This window comes from Schistocerca nitens, chromosome 8 (genome assembly GCF_023898315.1).
Source record: "Schistocerca nitens isolate TAMUIC-IGC-003100 chromosome 8, iqSchNite1.1, whole genome shotgun sequence".
Classification (NCBI taxonomy): domain Eukaryota; kingdom Metazoa; phylum Arthropoda; class Insecta; order Orthoptera; family Acrididae; genus Schistocerca; species Schistocerca nitens.
Window position 1 is genome coordinate 198,006,139 of NC_064621.1, and position 17,500 is coordinate 198,023,638.

The 17,500-nt window shown below is 46.3% G+C and overlaps 1 protein-coding gene across 1 annotated transcript in view; it reads left to right on the forward strand.

The window, feature by feature from the left end:
* LOC126198963 (lipase 3-like) overlaps window positions 1-17,500 on the forward strand; it is a 202,432-nt gene that overhangs the window by 178,189 nt on the left and 6,743 nt on the right. The window contains exon 7 of the mRNA XM_049935613.1: window positions 12,240-12,382. Coding sequence (XP_049791570.1) covers window positions 12,240-12,382 — 143 coding nt within the window. The remainder of the gene's footprint in view (window positions 1-12,239; window positions 12,383-17,500) is intronic.

A 17,500-nucleotide genomic window follows, 5' to 3' on the forward strand; every position in this document is an offset into this window, starting at 1 on the left:
TCAGAGGCAATGGACATGCACTGCTCTTCAAAACTTAAGGCCGAGATAAATAAAGTAGCATATTAGCTACTTAGTGGAACTGAATGACATTGCGGTAGCATGTTGCCAGAAGTGTCCCACTAGTGTATAAAAATTTGGACGCCACATGGCGAGAGATCACCGTAACTATAGTGCCTAACGGGACTCGTTCCGCAATAGGAGGCAGTTCAACGAACACGAAAAAACAGTGTGTGTGTGTGTGTGTGTGTGTGTGTGTGTGTGTGTGGGTGGGTGGGTGGGTGGGTGGGTGGGTGGGTGTGTGCGTATGCGCGTGCTTGTGTGGAGCGGGAGGATGGTGTTCTTCATAACAACGCTCCCGGAAACTATATTTGGATGACTTCACACGGGAAAATTAGAAGGACTATGTCTAACAGGTGTAGCCTAGCAGCATTCTTTCACGTGCGTGGGAAAGGGGGGCGGGGTGGCGTTTCGAAACAGAGGTTGTGCCAAGGTGGATACCCCGATTCCCGTGAGATCACAGAATTAACATCGTCAGGCACAGTCAGTACTTGGATGGGTGACTGGGTGACTGCGCGCCACGCGCTGCTGACGATTTTCGCTTCCCCTTCACGATAGAGGGGACAGGGAGGGTGGTGGCGTACAATCCTTGATCACCGGTTTTGCGTCAGTGACCTGGACTAAATTTCAAATCTATCCACAATGTCCCATGGACTGAGGGCATGTGACACTGTTGATGGTGATCCGTCCGTCGGATGGTGATGTTAACCTCGGCGAACCCCTTGGTGCTCTTCCAGAAGAGTATCCACCAGAACCGGGTTTCATCCTACCCCTTCTCTCATTATCTCCACCACGAACGCGACATTTTACTACACACAACATTACAGTCATCTACATTTTACAGATACACTTACATACCCAGTCTTGTTCTTCCCGAAAGAAAGGTGCCTGCAGGAGCGGAGGATAGGAAAAATCTTTCCAATTACCTAGATGAACTTACCCTTCGGCGCTTCCCAGCCGTTCATGCCATACGATTTTACATTACGGGCCATTAAAATTGCTACACCACGATGATGACGTGCTACAGACGCGAAATTTAACCGACAGGAAGAAGATGCTGTGATATGCAAATGATTAGCTTTTCAGAGCATTCACACAAGGTTGGCGCCGGTAGTGACACCTACAACGTGCTGACATGAGGAAAGTCTCCAACCGATTTCTCAAACAGCAGTTAACCGGCTTTACCTGGTGAAACGTTGTTGTGATGCCTCGTGTAAGGAGGAGAAATGCGTACCATCACGTTTCCGACTTTCATAAAGGTCGGATTGTAGCCTATCGCGATTACGGTTTATCGTATGGCGACATTTCTGCTCGCGTTGGTGGAGATCCAATGACTGTTAGTAGAATATGGAATCGGTGGAGTCAGGAGGGTAATATGGAACGCCGTGCTGGATCCCAACGGCATCGTATCACTAGCAGTCGAGATGACAGGCATCTTATCCGCATGGCTGTAACGGATCGTGCAGCCACGTCTCGATCCCTGATTCAACGACGTGTCGCGCAGCTCCCGTTGTCGGAAGCGTCCGTCACACCCACGATGACCGCCCTACCGGTCACTTACGCAGCGGCTCTCGCCACGTCTACAGTTTCGTCCAGTCCGTCGCCCGGTCCTTCCGATCGGCACGTCCCACCGTCCCAGTCACCTACGGACGCTGCAGACGTCCCACCTGACAACCTTGCCGCCGAACAGGCTCCCGCACCGGACGCTGAGGAGACCAGTACTTCTTCACCTGTTTGACAATTTCATTGTACCCACCGACGCCTTCGAACCAGGTCGACACTCCTCCTTGCCGTCGTCCGACACTGAGGAACACGTGCGCAAACAACGCTCGCCACGTAGGCGCAAACGCCGCCGCCGTTCACCCACGGGCTCTCAAAGCGTCGCCACCCGCGACGACGAAGACGACACCAAAGCAGCCGACATTTCCACGCAGAGGTCGGCGGACAACTTTCACGATGAACAAGACGTTTCGCAGGACGGGACCGCTATGGAGGTCGCCACGCACAATGAAACGATCGGTGCGCCGGTTGAGACGCCTGTCTCCCCGCTGACAACTCCAGATCTCTCTCACCCCGACGCAATTCCCATGGACATTGGACAGACCCACGGCACAGGAGCATGGGCCGACGACATTGAGGAAGATACGCCCCCTCCTCCGGATGAGTTGCCTCCGCCGGACAAGGCTGCCTGATAACATCAAAAGCGAGGCATTGCAGCTGATGGGACGGGACTTCCTGTCGGTGCCTTCCTCTTACTTCCCTTGGTGATGGTAGATGCGCGTCCACCACCATTGAAACAAATGTACCGGTTTGCCACACTGAACATCAACATGATCGGCACTGCACCCAAGCTGCAAATCCTATGTGACATGCTTCGGGCCTCTGACGTCGACGTCGCCCTTCTTCAGGAAGTACGCGTTGCCACACTACCACCAGTCTACGGCTACGACTCATACACGTCCACATGTGATCAATCAGGGCGTGGAGTGGCTTTCTACATACGCGAAGGAATCCCACTCAAGGACACGACAATCCTTCCCTGTGGAAGAGGCATGGCTGTTACCATCTTCGACACGCGCGTCATCAATATCTACGCTCCGTCTGGCTCCACGAACCGTCGGCAGCGGTCCACTTTCTTCGGACATGACGTGGCGCCCCAGTTTTCTGGACGCTATGATCGCCTTATCATGGGAGGCGATTTCAACTGTGTCCTCCATCCGCAGGACCAAGTGCCTGGTTATTCGCCATGCCCGGCGCTGCTCACCTTAATAGAAGATTTTCATCTAGTGGACGTTTGGGAGAAAATTCATGGCAATACCCCCGGTTTAACCCATTATACAGCACATTCTGCGAGCAGACTGGACCGGTTTTATGTCTCTGCCCACCTCGGCAATGAAGTCGCCCAAGCTGAACGATGGCCCCTTGCATTTTCGGACCACTGCGCCGTCATTTGCTCCCTGGCTCTGCCACTTCAGTCAGTGTGGCGCAGCAGAGGTTACTGGAAGCTTAATACCTCCCTCCTTAATGATCCACACTGCCGACAATGTATTGCCACTACATGGGCGTCTTGCGAAAGACGCCTTCCGCAGTACACATCCACGTTCCATTGGTGGCTCAAATGTGCCAAACCTGCGATCAGAAAGGCCTTCATACAATGTGGCAAGGAAGCAGCAGCATGGCATCGAGACACCACAAATTTTCACTACGCCGTCCTCCGTGAGCTCGATGCGCTCCCTCCATCACCTGACACCCACAGGGAACGACAACGTGCACGACTGCATGGTGTCGTGGTGCGTTCCCGACGACAAGACCTCCTCCACGACGAAACCCCATCCACAATCCATGCCGCATCCGACCATAGTCGTCGACGTCGACTTTTCGTCCCCAACATCACGACCTCCGATGGTGTTCACCACACAACACAGGCGGCAGTCGTGTCTGCCTTTGCTGAACATTATCGCCAATTTTATGATGATGAACCGATGGCGAAGCCCATTCCTGATGATCTCCGTCCTTCCCCTGATCGGACCCTCACCGTAGCGGAGTCAACGTCCATGATGTCTGCAATCACCGCAGAAGAGGTGGTAGATGCGATCAACAAAGGGGCCAAGAACAAATCACCCGGACCAGATAGTCTCCCAGTGGAGTTTTACCGGGCGTTCACTACGCTAATGCTTCCTCGCTGGACGGAAATGATTCAGGAACTCTTTACTCCGTCATTCCCAATTCCACCTGAATTCGTGACTGGCATTCTTCTACCTGTGCCTAAACCTAAGGGAGGGTCTCATGTCTCTGCATATCGCCCCATTACACTACTGAATGCAGACTATAAAATCTATGCACGCCTCTTACCAGCGCGCATACGCACCGTCTTACCTACGGTCCTTTCACCTGAGCAGACTGCACGTGGTTGTGGGGCCACCTTACAAACAGCCCTAGGAGAATGCCGTGACCTCATTGCACTGGCGTCGGTTTGTCGCCTTCGTGCAGCACTGGTATCCGTCGATTTCACGAGTGCCTTTGATCGCGTTCGACACCCATTCCTCCTCATGGTGGCGACACGTATGGGGTTCCCATTGCTTTTTGTCGATGCCATTCGCCGGTTACTACTTCCCGCGGTCTCGATGGTACAAGTCAATGGGAGGCTTGTGGGACCGATTCCTATACGCCGCTCTGTGCGTCAAGGATGCCCTATGTCTACTTTACTATATGCCATTGCACTTGAGCCCCTCATCACTGGACTTACCTCTAGACTGCAGGGCCTCACTTTGCGTGACTACACCTTTCACTGTAGGGCTTATGCGGACGATCTCCTCTTTCTCACCTGCTCCTCCACGGAACTCAATGACGCCATCCAATGGATCCACCATTGTTAATGTCCGTAAATCGACTATGATGCACATTGGGCGCGGCCTCCCGGCTATGGTACCGACCCCACTCCCAGTCAGTGCCACCCTTCGTTACTTGGGTATCGAATTTACGAGCTCCACACACCGCACAGTGGCCCTGTCTTACCGGCGGCTTTTGCAGTCGATTCGGCACCATGTCCGCGGTCAATTGCACCGTAACTTAAACAAACTCCAACGTGTGTCCTATGTCAACATGTATGTCGCCCCTAAACTGGTACACGTCGCCCAGATCCTCCCAATGCCGTTACTCCTTGGCCGCCGCATCCAATCAGCCTTTGGATAATTCGTGTCAGCAGGGGCACTTTTCAAAGTCCGCTACAACACTCTAACACTGCCTCCTGCAAAAGGTGGCCTCGGACTCATCAACGTGCGGGCACGCTCTTCTGCACTCTTTGTCCACACTCTGTTGCGGCACTGGCAGGGGCCGGTCCCGTCCTTAACACGCAGTCTCTTAGATATCCTCCGACCAGCTTCTCTCGATCCACCGATCAATGTGGCACCTATTTCTCCATTATTGTACCACGTCGCCAATTGTTTCATAGAACTCAGCTACATTCGGGCCGATCTTCCAGTCACCCGTCCTCCCCGTACAAAAGATTATTATCGTTTGTTTATGCTGTCCAACCCTTGCGACCCCATGGTGCTACAGCATCCTGACATTAACTGGAGCACGGTTTGGGGGTGTGTGCATGCACCCTTTTTACCGTCGTCTGTGTCTGTACGTTTTAGTCTATGGAAAATTCCCGACTAATAGTCGACTTTATCGCATAGGACTGGCCACCCCCACCCCCACCCCCCACTCTGCCCTGACTGTCAGCTCGAAGACACCGACGAGCACCGTCTTACGTGCCCCCTGAAACAAAACGTATGGCTCCTCATCCAACGAATCGTGGGCTTTTACCTCCGTGCCCCGCCAACGACGGTAACCCCGGATTTCCTGTTGTTGCCCCAGACATTTCACTACCCTCTTACTAAGCACCATACCCTAATCTGGTTTCGAGGACAGGCTTTAGAATACCTCTTTCAGAGTGGTCCGCATACAGTCCTTGACTTCTGGTACAAAGTTGTGACCGCGCATAGCACCTTCACCCGAAAACCATCTTACTGACAAACTTTCGCCGGTTATCTCCGCAGCGTCTTCCTTAGCCCCCCTCAAAGTTGTGGTGTACCATGCCTACCTGTCACATGATGCAACACCCTTATCCACGTTCTCATGCATCGACCAAAAACAAACACAAATTTTTAAAAAAAAGGAAGAAGACAGAATATGTTATATTTTGTTGTATTTAATGTTATTCTAATAATTTGTTTACCTAACACTCATTTGTATATGTTTAACTGGTACCTTGAAGAACTTTTGCTTTATATATATATATATATATATATATATATATATATATATATATATATATATATATATATATATATATATACTCCTGGAAATTGAAATAAGAACACCGTGAATTCATTGTCCCAGGAAGGGGAAACTTCATTGACACATTCCTGGGGTCAGATACATGATCACACTGACAGAACCACAGGCACATAGACACAGGCAACAGAGCATGCACAATGTCGGCACTAGTACAGTGTATATCCACCTTTCGCAGCAATGCAGGCTGCTATTCTCCCATGGAGACGATCGTAGAGATGCTGGATGTAGTCCTGTGGAACGGCTTGCCATGCCATTTCCACCTGGCGCCTCAGTTGGACCAGCGTTCGTGCTGGACGTGCAGACCGCGTGAGACGACGCTTCATCCAGTCCCAAACATGCTCAATGGGGGACAGATCCGGAGATCGTGCTGGCCAGGGTAGTTGACTTACACCTTCTAGAGCACGTTGGGTGGCACGGGATACATGCGGACGTGCATTGTCCTGTTGGAACAGCAAGTTCCCTTGCCGGTCTAGGAATGGTAGAACGATGGGTTCGATGACGGTTTGGATGTACCGTGCACTATTCAGTGTCCCCTCGACGATCACCAGTGGTGTACGGCTAGTGTAGGAGATCGCTCCCCACACCATGATGCCGGGTGTTGGCCCTGTGTGCCTCGGTCGTATGCAGTCCTGATTGTGGCGCTCACCTGCACGGCGCCAAATACGCATACGACCATCATTGGCACCAAGGCAGAAGCGACTCTCATCGCTGAAGACGACACGTCTCCATTCGTCCCTCCATTCACGCCTGTCGCGACACCACTGGAGGCGGGCTGCACGATGTTGGGGCGTGAGCGGAAGACGGCCTAACGGTGTGCGGGACCGTAGCCCAGCTCATGGAGACGGTTGCGAATGGTCCTCGCCGATACCCCAGGAGCAACAGTGTCCCTAATTTGCTGGGAAGTGGCGGTGCGGTCCCCTACGGCACTGCGTAGGATCCTACGGTCTTGGCGTGCATCCGTGCGTCGCTGCGGTCCGGTCCCAGGTCGACGGGCACGTGCACCTTCCGCCGACCACTGGCGACAACATCGATGTACTGTGGAGACCTCACGCCCCACGTGTTGAGCAATTCGGCGGTACGTCCACCCGGCCTCCCGCATGCCCACTATACGCCCTCGCTCAAAGTCCGTCAACTGCACATACGGTTCACGTCCACGCTGTCGCGGCATGCTACCAGTGTTAAAGACTGCGATGGAGCTCCGTATGCCACGGCAAACTGGCTGACACTGACGGCGGCGGTGCACAAATGCTGCGCAGCTAGCGCCATTCGACGGCCAACACCGCGGTTCCTGGTGTGTCCGCTGTGCCGTGCGTGTGATCATTGCTTGTACAGCCCTCTCGCAGTGTCCGGAGCAAGTATGGTGGGTCTGACACACCGGTGTCAATGTGTTCTTTTTTCCATTTCCAGGAGTATATATATATATATATATATATATATATATATATATATATATATATATGTGTGTGTGTGTGTGTGTGTGTGTGTGTGTGTGTGTGTACTCTCCATTTGTTCAATAAAAAAAGTGGTCAGCGCGACAAAAAAAAAAGATGGTAGAGTACTTGCCCGCGCAAAAAAAAAAAAGTGGTCAGCGCGACGGACTGTCAATCCTAAGGGCCCGGGTTCGATTCCCGGCTGGGTTGGGGATTTTCTCCGCTCAGGGACTGGGTGTTGTGTTGTCCTGATCATCATCATTTCATCCCCATCGACGCGCAAGTCGCCGAAGTGGCGTCAAATCGAAAGACTTGCACCAAGCGAACGGTCTACCCGACGGGAGGCCCTAGCCACACGACATCACCATTATCATCAGTCACCAACTTTCTCTTCCGAATGCGAAAATATTTTGTTGAGCCCAACCTACATAGGTAGGAATGATCATCAAAATAAAATAAGAGAAATCAGAGCTCGAACAGAAATGTTTAGGTGTTCGTTTTTCCCGCGCGCTGTTCGGGAGTGGAATGGTAAAGAGATAGTATGATTGTGGTTCGATGAACCCTCTGCTAAGCACTTAAATGTGAATTACACAGTAATCATGTAGATGTAGATGTAGAAGATAACAGGGACGGGATCAACGAGGAGTGGGTTCATCCGCTCTTCTCAGATGAGAGCAGATCAGCTGAGTAGTGGCCATTAACGTATCCACATATGGGACATTTGGAAGCACCTGTGTATCACATTCCGATACAAGATGTAGCAAGTCTTCACGGCCATAGTGTGGAAGGTAACAAAACTGTACGTAATACTCCAGGGACTCATCAGCGTATCCAGGATTCAATGCAATGAAAACTGTTTAAATGCTAGCGGAAAGCATTTTGAGCACCTATGCACATTATTAAGTTGAAATCCTGGGTACATCTTTGTGTCTGTGTTTGAAGGCTAAACTGAATGTAAAACCCCACGTGTTTATGAGTGAAGTTAACTGAATCAGAACTTACGGCAATCCAAACACACACGTAAGACCCAATTCTGGAATGAATGTACGCAACGGAGTGATTAACGCTATGGCCCTAACAGTAAACCTGCAGTTGGGGAATATGCATTTCACCACTGAAAAATATTAAATATGATCCGGGTGGTACATCTACTGGAACCAAACATATAGTTTGAATGATCTCTTTAGTTTATTACAAATGTCATGAAAATGAACAAACATCTAAATCAACCATGAAACCCTGATAATTACAGACGTAGAATATTAACTATAAAAAGCAGATAAGTGAACTATCATTTCGCAAAGATACGCAGTGGCGGTCAGGACTAGTTCATAATCGTAATCATACCTTGAATGTCACTAGCTCTATCTTCTTATCTCGTGTTTTCTACTGAAAATCTCGTGCTTGTACTCTTGTTAACTTTACTATTACAGAGATCGCCTAACCTTTTTTTTTATTGGTCCTGTGCGCAACAAATAACTCACTTGGTCTTTCTGCTGCCACTGTTTGATCTGCTTCATTCCATTATTTAACAAAAACATAAAAAACCTATTATTCATGCTGAGTGCAATGCATGTTCTGTATGGCGGCTCCTGCTATTGCTGCGGCTGCTGCTGCTTACTACAACAACATATAATTCAAGAGAAAGGATTTGGTCAAATCTAAACTCGATAAATGATAACCCAAACAAGTAATTCCTTTTTTAAAAACTGTATTCTGAAAGCAATTCTTTCTCATTCAATTAACAAAACGCTAGAACCTCTTTGAACAATCGCTTCGTATGTAAATCTGCCTCCAGTGGCATTAAAGCAATATTACAAATTAATCAAACTCTTGAGACAGACTGAAATACTTCTCAATTAAATACATCTTGAAACAATTCCCTGACAATTACAAAAGAAATCAATGACAAAAATCAATACTTAATCTATTCTCCTAACAATGGTTTCCCCTAAGAATTCAACTCCTATCATTATCAAAATTACCGTCTGCTGCTACGCACATACACAAACACTTTTCTTTAAATTAATAAGCGCGCTGCAAATTATAAAAAATATCAACTCACTACCAAACTCTGTGTCGCTGCTGGCGGACACGGCAGTACGGCAGCTCGGCGACGACCCCTCGCCCAACACACGTGCGCACCACAGCAGACGGACTCCTACACTGGCTTCCAAACAGCCACTAGTTAATCCGTGCACTGCGAAGCGCGACAACAATATCTTAGATTCCAGAGCTTGTGTATACGCGCTGTAGCCAACCTTTAAATCCTAAGAGAGCATTTCCAACTCCCAACCTTACTTTATGAAATTTATCTCGACCTGCCTATACATTAGTTATAACGACTCACTGACTGAAGAAACGGAGAATCCCATGCAACTGAGAATGCTGCTTTTCTCTGTTTGTCTGTGAAGACTGATCTCAGGAACTACTGCAGGGCCGGCCGCGGTGGTCTCGCGGTTCTAGGCGCTCAGTCCGGAACCGCGCGACTGCTACGGTCGCAAGTTCGAATCCTGCCTCGGGCATGGATGTGTGTGATGTCCTTAGGTTAGTTAGGTTTAAGTAGTTCTAAGTTCTAGGGGACTGATGACCATAGCTGTTAAGTCCCATAGTGTTCAGAGCCATTTTGAACCACTACTGCAGGGATTTTGATACGGTTTTCACTGATAGATAGACTGGTTCAAGTGAAAAGTTTGTGTGTGTATAATTTATTACCGCTATACCAAACAAGTCCTTTGGCTGCATGTACTTAATGATACCAGAGCGATGCCAGAGCAGGTTGCTTGTTTCCTGTAAGAAAGAGTTTTATGTGACATGCTACTACTTCTCTGCCTGTATGTTTGTCCAGTATTCATGTATTTGAATAGTTCTAGAAAATAGGCCCTAACTTGGAAATGTATTGTAACATTTTTGTGGGATAAGGCCATTATGTAGGTGCACCACGTTAACACTCCTCGTATTTCTAAATAGTTCAAGATAATGAAACACGGATTTAGGCAAGAAATAGTGTACAAATAAAGAAACTATTGAACGTATGCTTAACGGGTATCTCATTCGGTAGAGCATTGCCATGAAAGCTAATGACTGTGTTTAGAACTGTTTCAGTTTTGCAGAACGTTCCAACATTTCGTTGACTCTGATACTCCACGTTTTCAGCTTCGTAACTTTCACCTCAGTTGTTTCCAGACCTGAATTATTGTACCACACTGATACATTTTCCATTCTCCGTCATACCAAGAAGGAGCAGCCTGTATATGTTTTGATATCCAGGACATTACCCTCGCCTGCTCACCCTATAACAATAGGACTGCCTTTTTTCCCGCCGTCCCCGGGCTACGTTGCCGTTTGGGATCCGTGTGCAACGTGTGCTAGTGTCCCTTGGCGTGGAGTCTGTACAACCCAAAATCCTGTGTTTTAACCGCCCGCCACCCTGATTACTGGAGAGGCAGAGAGTGATTTTATATTTGGTGCGGTACAAGAGAGATTGCACTCCTGCCACCGTTTTTAATGCAGCATTTTCTGCCATTTTATCTGAGCACTACGACTATGTAGCTGTTTTTACGGATGGGTCGAAACAAAGGGATTCCGTTGGTTGTTGCTCTGTTGTTTTTCCGGATCGTGACCTCAAGGTTCGACTGCCTCAGACTTTTACTGTCTTTCATGCAGAATTGTCTGCGATCTTGCGGGCATTGGAGCAGATGAGACATTCTTCCTGTCCTAACTTTCTTGTCTGTTCCGATTCACTAAGTGCCCTTCACTCATTGCAACGTTTCCAGACTATCCAGGATGTCCTCCTCCAACTGCAGCGACTGGGGAAGGTGGTGGCTTTCTGCTGGGTTCCGGGCCACGTCGGCATTGCTAGGAATGAAAGGGCACATCTCGCAGCTAAGAAGGCGTGTCTCGATCCACAAGTATTTCAGTGTGCTGTCCCCCTGCACGCACTCACGTCGCTGTTGAGCTCACGAGTCATGCGTCGGTGGGAGGATGAGTGGCTGGAAGTGACTGACAGTAAGCTCCGTTTAGTCAAGCCCACAACGGCTATGTGGTGTACTTCCTTTCAGCCCCGTCGACGGGACGAGGTTCTCCCAACTCGGCTTCGGATAGGCCACAGCCCTATGACGCATGGCTTCCTGCTCCGGCGGGAGGACCCTCCAATGTGTGGTGCTTGTGGCGTCCAGGTCACTGTGCGCCACGTTTTATTGGATTGCGTTTTATTTTCTGACCAGCGGGCCGCGGCTGACTTGTCAGCGGACCTGCCATCTATTTTAGGAAACACTCGGACGAATGTGGTTAAGTTCTGGCTGGCTCTGAGCACTATGGGACACAACTGCTGAGGTCATTAGTCCCCTAGAACTTAGAACTAGTTAAACCTAACTAACCTAAGGACATCACAAACATCCATGCCCGAGGCAGGATTCGAACCTGCGACCGTAGCGGTCTTGCGGTTCCAGACTGCAGCGCCTTTAACCGCACGGCCACTTCGGCCGGCGGTTAAGTTCTGTGCCATGTCAAATGCTTTTACAAAGATTTTAAGGAGAGAGTCTTAATTTGCTCACTGTGTCACAAGCTCGCCCATATTTTATATAAGTGGCCAGCCAATGACAATTTCCTGTGGCTTTCTTGCTGCTACGTTTTCCCATTCCTTACGTTTTACTTTCTTATGTAGCAGTTTCCTACTTTTCCTGCTTTCTTTGCGTGTGTGCTTCAGTTTTATTAAGTCTGTCCACATCCGTTCCTTTTAATGTGTGTCAGGGCGCTGATGACCTCGACGTTGACCGCCCATAAGCCCCAACACACACACACTCCAGAACATTACATATAATTAAGAGTCTGAGATACCCTTACAACATATTAGACTTCATTGTACGTAAACCAAGTACAACTGTAGATGTCCGCATTCTGCCACAGGTCACTTCCGTCAATTCGACTATGGCCGCGCGGGAAACATGCGGCGCTACGGTCGCGCTACACCACCGGACTACCCACTGGAGAAAGTCGCCATCCCACACATGGTCATGTATGGCGATGACGACTGGTACGTCTCCATGCAAGTGAGTACACTATACACTCTGTTTCTTTGTTAAATCCAGCCTAGTCGTCAAATATAGAGTTTCAAGGAAACCTGCTTTCTCGGATCGCTAGATAACATTCAAATAAATCGTATTAATGAGATTTATTACAAAATGAAAAACAGAAATACAATGCTTAACTTCGTGTTACACAGATGTGTCGCAAACGAAGGGCGACAGACAAAATAAGAAAGCTCTTCAGTATAACAATTCCCAAGTCCGCGTTACATAGAACTGAACAGAGTAGTCGCTGTGATACAAGTGCCTAAACTTGAAGCTGCTCTTCAGCTGGGCCTCGCCAGTAGGGCGCGGCGCTTACGTCCTCTTCACCTAGGGGCCACTAATGTCGCGTTGTCATCCTGGAGAGGGGTCGGTCAGTGTGCAATTGGCTGACGTCTTGTCACAGCCCTCTCTGCTCGTTCCCAACTGGTGTGGCGGCGCTTGACTTTACTATACAGGGTGGTGCATTGATCGTGAAGCGTCAAACGAAAAAACTACAAAGTACGAAACTTGTCTAGCTTGAAGGGGGAAACCAGATGGCGCTATGGTTGGCTCGCTAGATGGCGCTGCCGTAGGTCAAACAGATATCAAATGCATTTTTTTTAAAATAGGAACCCCCATTTTATTACATATTCGTGTAGTACGTAAAGAAATATGAATGTTTTAGTTGGACCACTTTTTTCGCTTTGTGATAGATGGCGCTGTCATAGTCACAAACATATGGCTCACAATTTTACACTAACAGTTGGTAACAGGTAGGTTTCTTAAATTAAAATACAGAACGTAGGTACGTTCGAACATTTTATTTCGGTTGTTCCAATGTGATTCATGTACCTTTGTGAAATTATCATTTCAGAGAACGCATGCTGTTACAACATGATTACCTGTAAATACCACATTAATGCAAGAAATACTCAAAACGATGTCCGTCAACCTCAGTGCACTTGGCAATACGTGTAACAACATTCCTCTCAACAGCGAATAGTTCGCCTTCCGTAATGTTCGCACATGCATTGACAATGCGCTGACGCATGTTGTCAGGCGTTGTCGGTGGATCACGATAGCAAATATCCTTCAACTTTCCCCACAGAAAGAAATCCGGGGACGTCAGATCCGGTGAACGTGCGGGCCATGGTATGGTGCTTCGACGACCAATCCACCTGTCATGAAATATTATATTCAATACCGCTTCAACCGCACGCGAGCTATGTGCCGGACATCCATCATGTTGGCAGTACATCGCCATTCTGTCATGCAGTGAAACATATTGTAGTAACATCGGTAGAACATTATGTAGGAAATCAGAATACACTGCACCATTTAGATTGCCATCGATAAAATGGGGGCCAATAATCCTTCCTCCCATAATGCCGCACCATACATTAACCCGCCAAGGTCGCTGATGTTCCACTTGTCGCAGCCATCGTGGATTTTCCGTTGCCCAATAGTGCATATTATGGCGGTTTACGTTACCGCTGTTGGTGAATGACGCTTCGTCGCTGAACAGAACGCGTGCAAAAAATCTGTCATCGTCCCGTAATTTCTCTTGTGCCCAGTGGCAGAACTGTATATGATGTTCAAAGTCGTCGCCATGACGGGTGCAATCGATGATGATGTAGCATTCTCAATACCGACGTTTTTGAGATTCCCGATTCTCGCGCAATTTGTCTGCTGCTGATGTGCGGAAGAGCCGCGACAGCAGCTAAAACACCTACTTGGGAATCATCATTTGTTGCAGGTCGTGGTTGACGTTTCACATGTGGCTGAACACTTACTGTTCCCTTAAATAACGCAACTATCCGGCGAATGGTCCGGACACTTGGATGTTGTCGTCCAGGATACCGAGCAGCATGCATAGCACACGCCCGTTGGGCATTTTGATCACAATAGCCATACATCAACACGATACTCGTCCTTTTCCGCAATTGGTAAACGGTCCATTTTAACACAGGTAATGTATCACGAAGCAAATACCGTCCGCATTGACGGAATGTTACGTCACACCACGTACTTATACGTTTATGACTATTACAGCACCATCTATCACAAAGCGATAAAACATTCATATTTCTTTACGCACTACACGAATATGTAATAAAAAATGGGAGTTCCTACTTTAAAAAAACGCAGTTGATATCCGTTTGACTTATGGCAGCGCCATCTAGTGGGCCAACCATAGCGCCATCTGGTTTCCCCCTTCAAGCCAGACGAGTTTCGTTCTTTGTAGTTTTCTCGTTTGACGCTTATTTCGTGAGATATTTGGCCCAGTCACTATCAGTGGACCACATATATACAGGGCGTATCATAACTAATGCCGTAAACGCATACAGTTGAAAGTACACGATACTAGAAGCAAAAAAGTCTCAGTAAAAATAGGGACGAAAATGCGTTCTTTAGGAGCTACGAGAAATTTTTGATCTTCGATACTGTGAAACAAATCTCTTCTACTGCAAATTCTTTGCTTTCAATTTTTTGGGAAGTGGTAGTATGGACCAAAATAAGAAAAAAAAAGGTCCAGGAAACAAGTGCTCTAAAACGCGTACCTTAATAGTTACGAGCTCCGATCATTAGAAGAGTTGTGTTTCAAAGTAGCAAAGATGAACACGTGCTCATAGCTCTTAAGGAATGTATTTTAGAGCACATGTTTACTGTACTTTTCTTTGTTTCACATTATCGAAGAAGAAAAATCGCTCGTTTCACTTAAGGTATGCATTTTGGACCCTAGGTTTACTGAGACTATTTTGCTTCTAGTATCGTGTACTTTCAACTGTATGCGTTTACGCCATTAGTTATGATACACCCTGCATAAGACAGTGTCCTGACTGACTAACTCATCATCGCCCGGCAAAAACCGCTGAAGACAGAAGGTTGAAATTTAGAAAGGGTGCTGAGCTTCTAATGTTGGCATCATTTAAGAATTGCTTTTTGAAACTCCCCCCTAAAGGGGCTGAAATATGGGCTGGAAGAGTTTTTGTAAATATCTCGCTATTAAAGCAATTTTGAAGCTAGACCTATTAAAAGTGGTATTTGTTTTCTTACTCAGAAATACTGAAATATGTTTCAGCATATTTGAAAATCTGACAGTTACAGGGGTGAAGTAGTATGTGAATTTTTTTAAAAATAAATCATTATTAAAGAACTACTAAAGTATTTTTAAAGTTGTGGCTATCGATATTGGTATTTGAAATTTTTGTTACAAATGAAAAAACCATGTTTCAGTGCTTTCGGAAATTCAACCTCCTAATAGAGTGAAACATGGGATGAAAAGTTTTATGAAATTATTTCATTAAGAAAGCATTTTCAAAATTAAATCTATGAAAATTTGCTTTTGGTTCCTCTGCTAGAAATTAAAAAATACATGTTTCACTTTTTTTGGAAATTTCACCCCTAAGTGGGTGAAATAGGGGATGAAAATTTTTAAGAAAATATTTCGTTATATTAAAAAACTTTGAAGCTAAATCTAAGAAAATTGGTATTTCACTTTTCGGTTAGATATAAAATATTTATGTTACAGAATAAAAGTTTCTGTGGAAATATCATCACAAGAACACAAAAGGCATGGTTAACAAAGACTTCGAATTCCATCTATCAGAATCGCTTATTGACCAGAAGTACATTCGAAAAGACCATACTTTTGTGGCCTTAATTAGCGTGATAGGTTTAGAAGGTGTTGCAGTTTGTGAACGACATAAAATTCGATTAAAGAAAAGCAAAAAAAGAAAAACTGCACAGACCATTGAGCCTTCGCGAGCGAAACAGCAGGCTCTAAGCTAGTTATATGTATGTGACGGATGACGTTTACTTTGTGGGTCTATAATGTACAGACGTAACTTTTAACTTTAACTGTTTCATTACACCCTAACGTCTTGGTACAGTTCTTCATGCTCTTTCCTTAAGGACGTAGAATATTTCAGTCTAGTGAACAACACAAGCCATTGGTATATTTGAACTGTGACTTCATATGTTATCTATAGAGCACCTACAATGTGTTCGTTTGTAACTTTCAGTTCTCGTTTGTATTTTGTTTGCAATATGTCTTTTAGCTCTTGTTCGGTGGAATGGATAGTGCTATTTACTTACACTATGTGGGCAGAGATGGAGATGTGCAGTCCGAGTTTCAGGTTAGGTGCGAAGGTCACAGTCAGATTGTTGCTTGGCGAATTCAACGAAAGTGTCTTGACAATTTTCAATATATATATTGCGCATTCCGTATACACATTCACGTCCCCTATGAATAACCCTATTTCCCCCTGTGACCTGATATCAAGTTTTTGTATGTTTGAGGATATTAATAACATGAATATCTACCACAGAAACCCCTATTCCTTTGAAAGTACCATTATTTTTTCGATCTGTGTGTTGGTTTCCTTTCATTTTCGTTTTAGTGAAGCTATCAATTGATTGCTTCCGAGGCTCGTATCTGATATGACATAATCGGTCTGTCAGCACGGATCGCTTCGCTTATAAATCCCGTTCCGTCATGTAATTGACATACCGATATTCACAATTTTCTTTCGATTTAATCATCCATAACGACTGCCTACTTTGTGCAATGTTTTCGTTTGTTAATAGAATCCACTACTTAAATTTTGATTGTGGGAAGTCTGTCAAAAAGCCATTTTCGACTACAATAATTTCTTTGTTGATCTCTTAATATTTTCCATCTAACTTTGTATTTTGTGACTCCTGACTATTTCCGTATCTGAACTCTTAAAGATTTTAAAATAAAACAAAGATTATTTACTTTCTTCATCTTTATTCTTCATGCATGATTATGTCATAACAGCGCTCTGAGTAGCAGCAACAAGCAACACTAGTCGCCATATTTTGTGAACTCAACACACTCAGTATATTAGCTAGGTGGATACAACAGAACAACCTTTATAAACATTGTATACCTCTTTGTTACAACAGAAGTTTTGATTTGGGATCGAAATATAACGAAAAAATATTTTTTCTGAATCATAAATCGTGCCTAGGTTATGTTCAAAGTGGCAGAAAGGGTACTAACGAATCATCAAAGCATGGGAGAGCAATTTTCTCTTAATTGTTTTCCTAATGGTTTCCTCTGAATTGGGAGAGAAATACAGTAAAACTTCG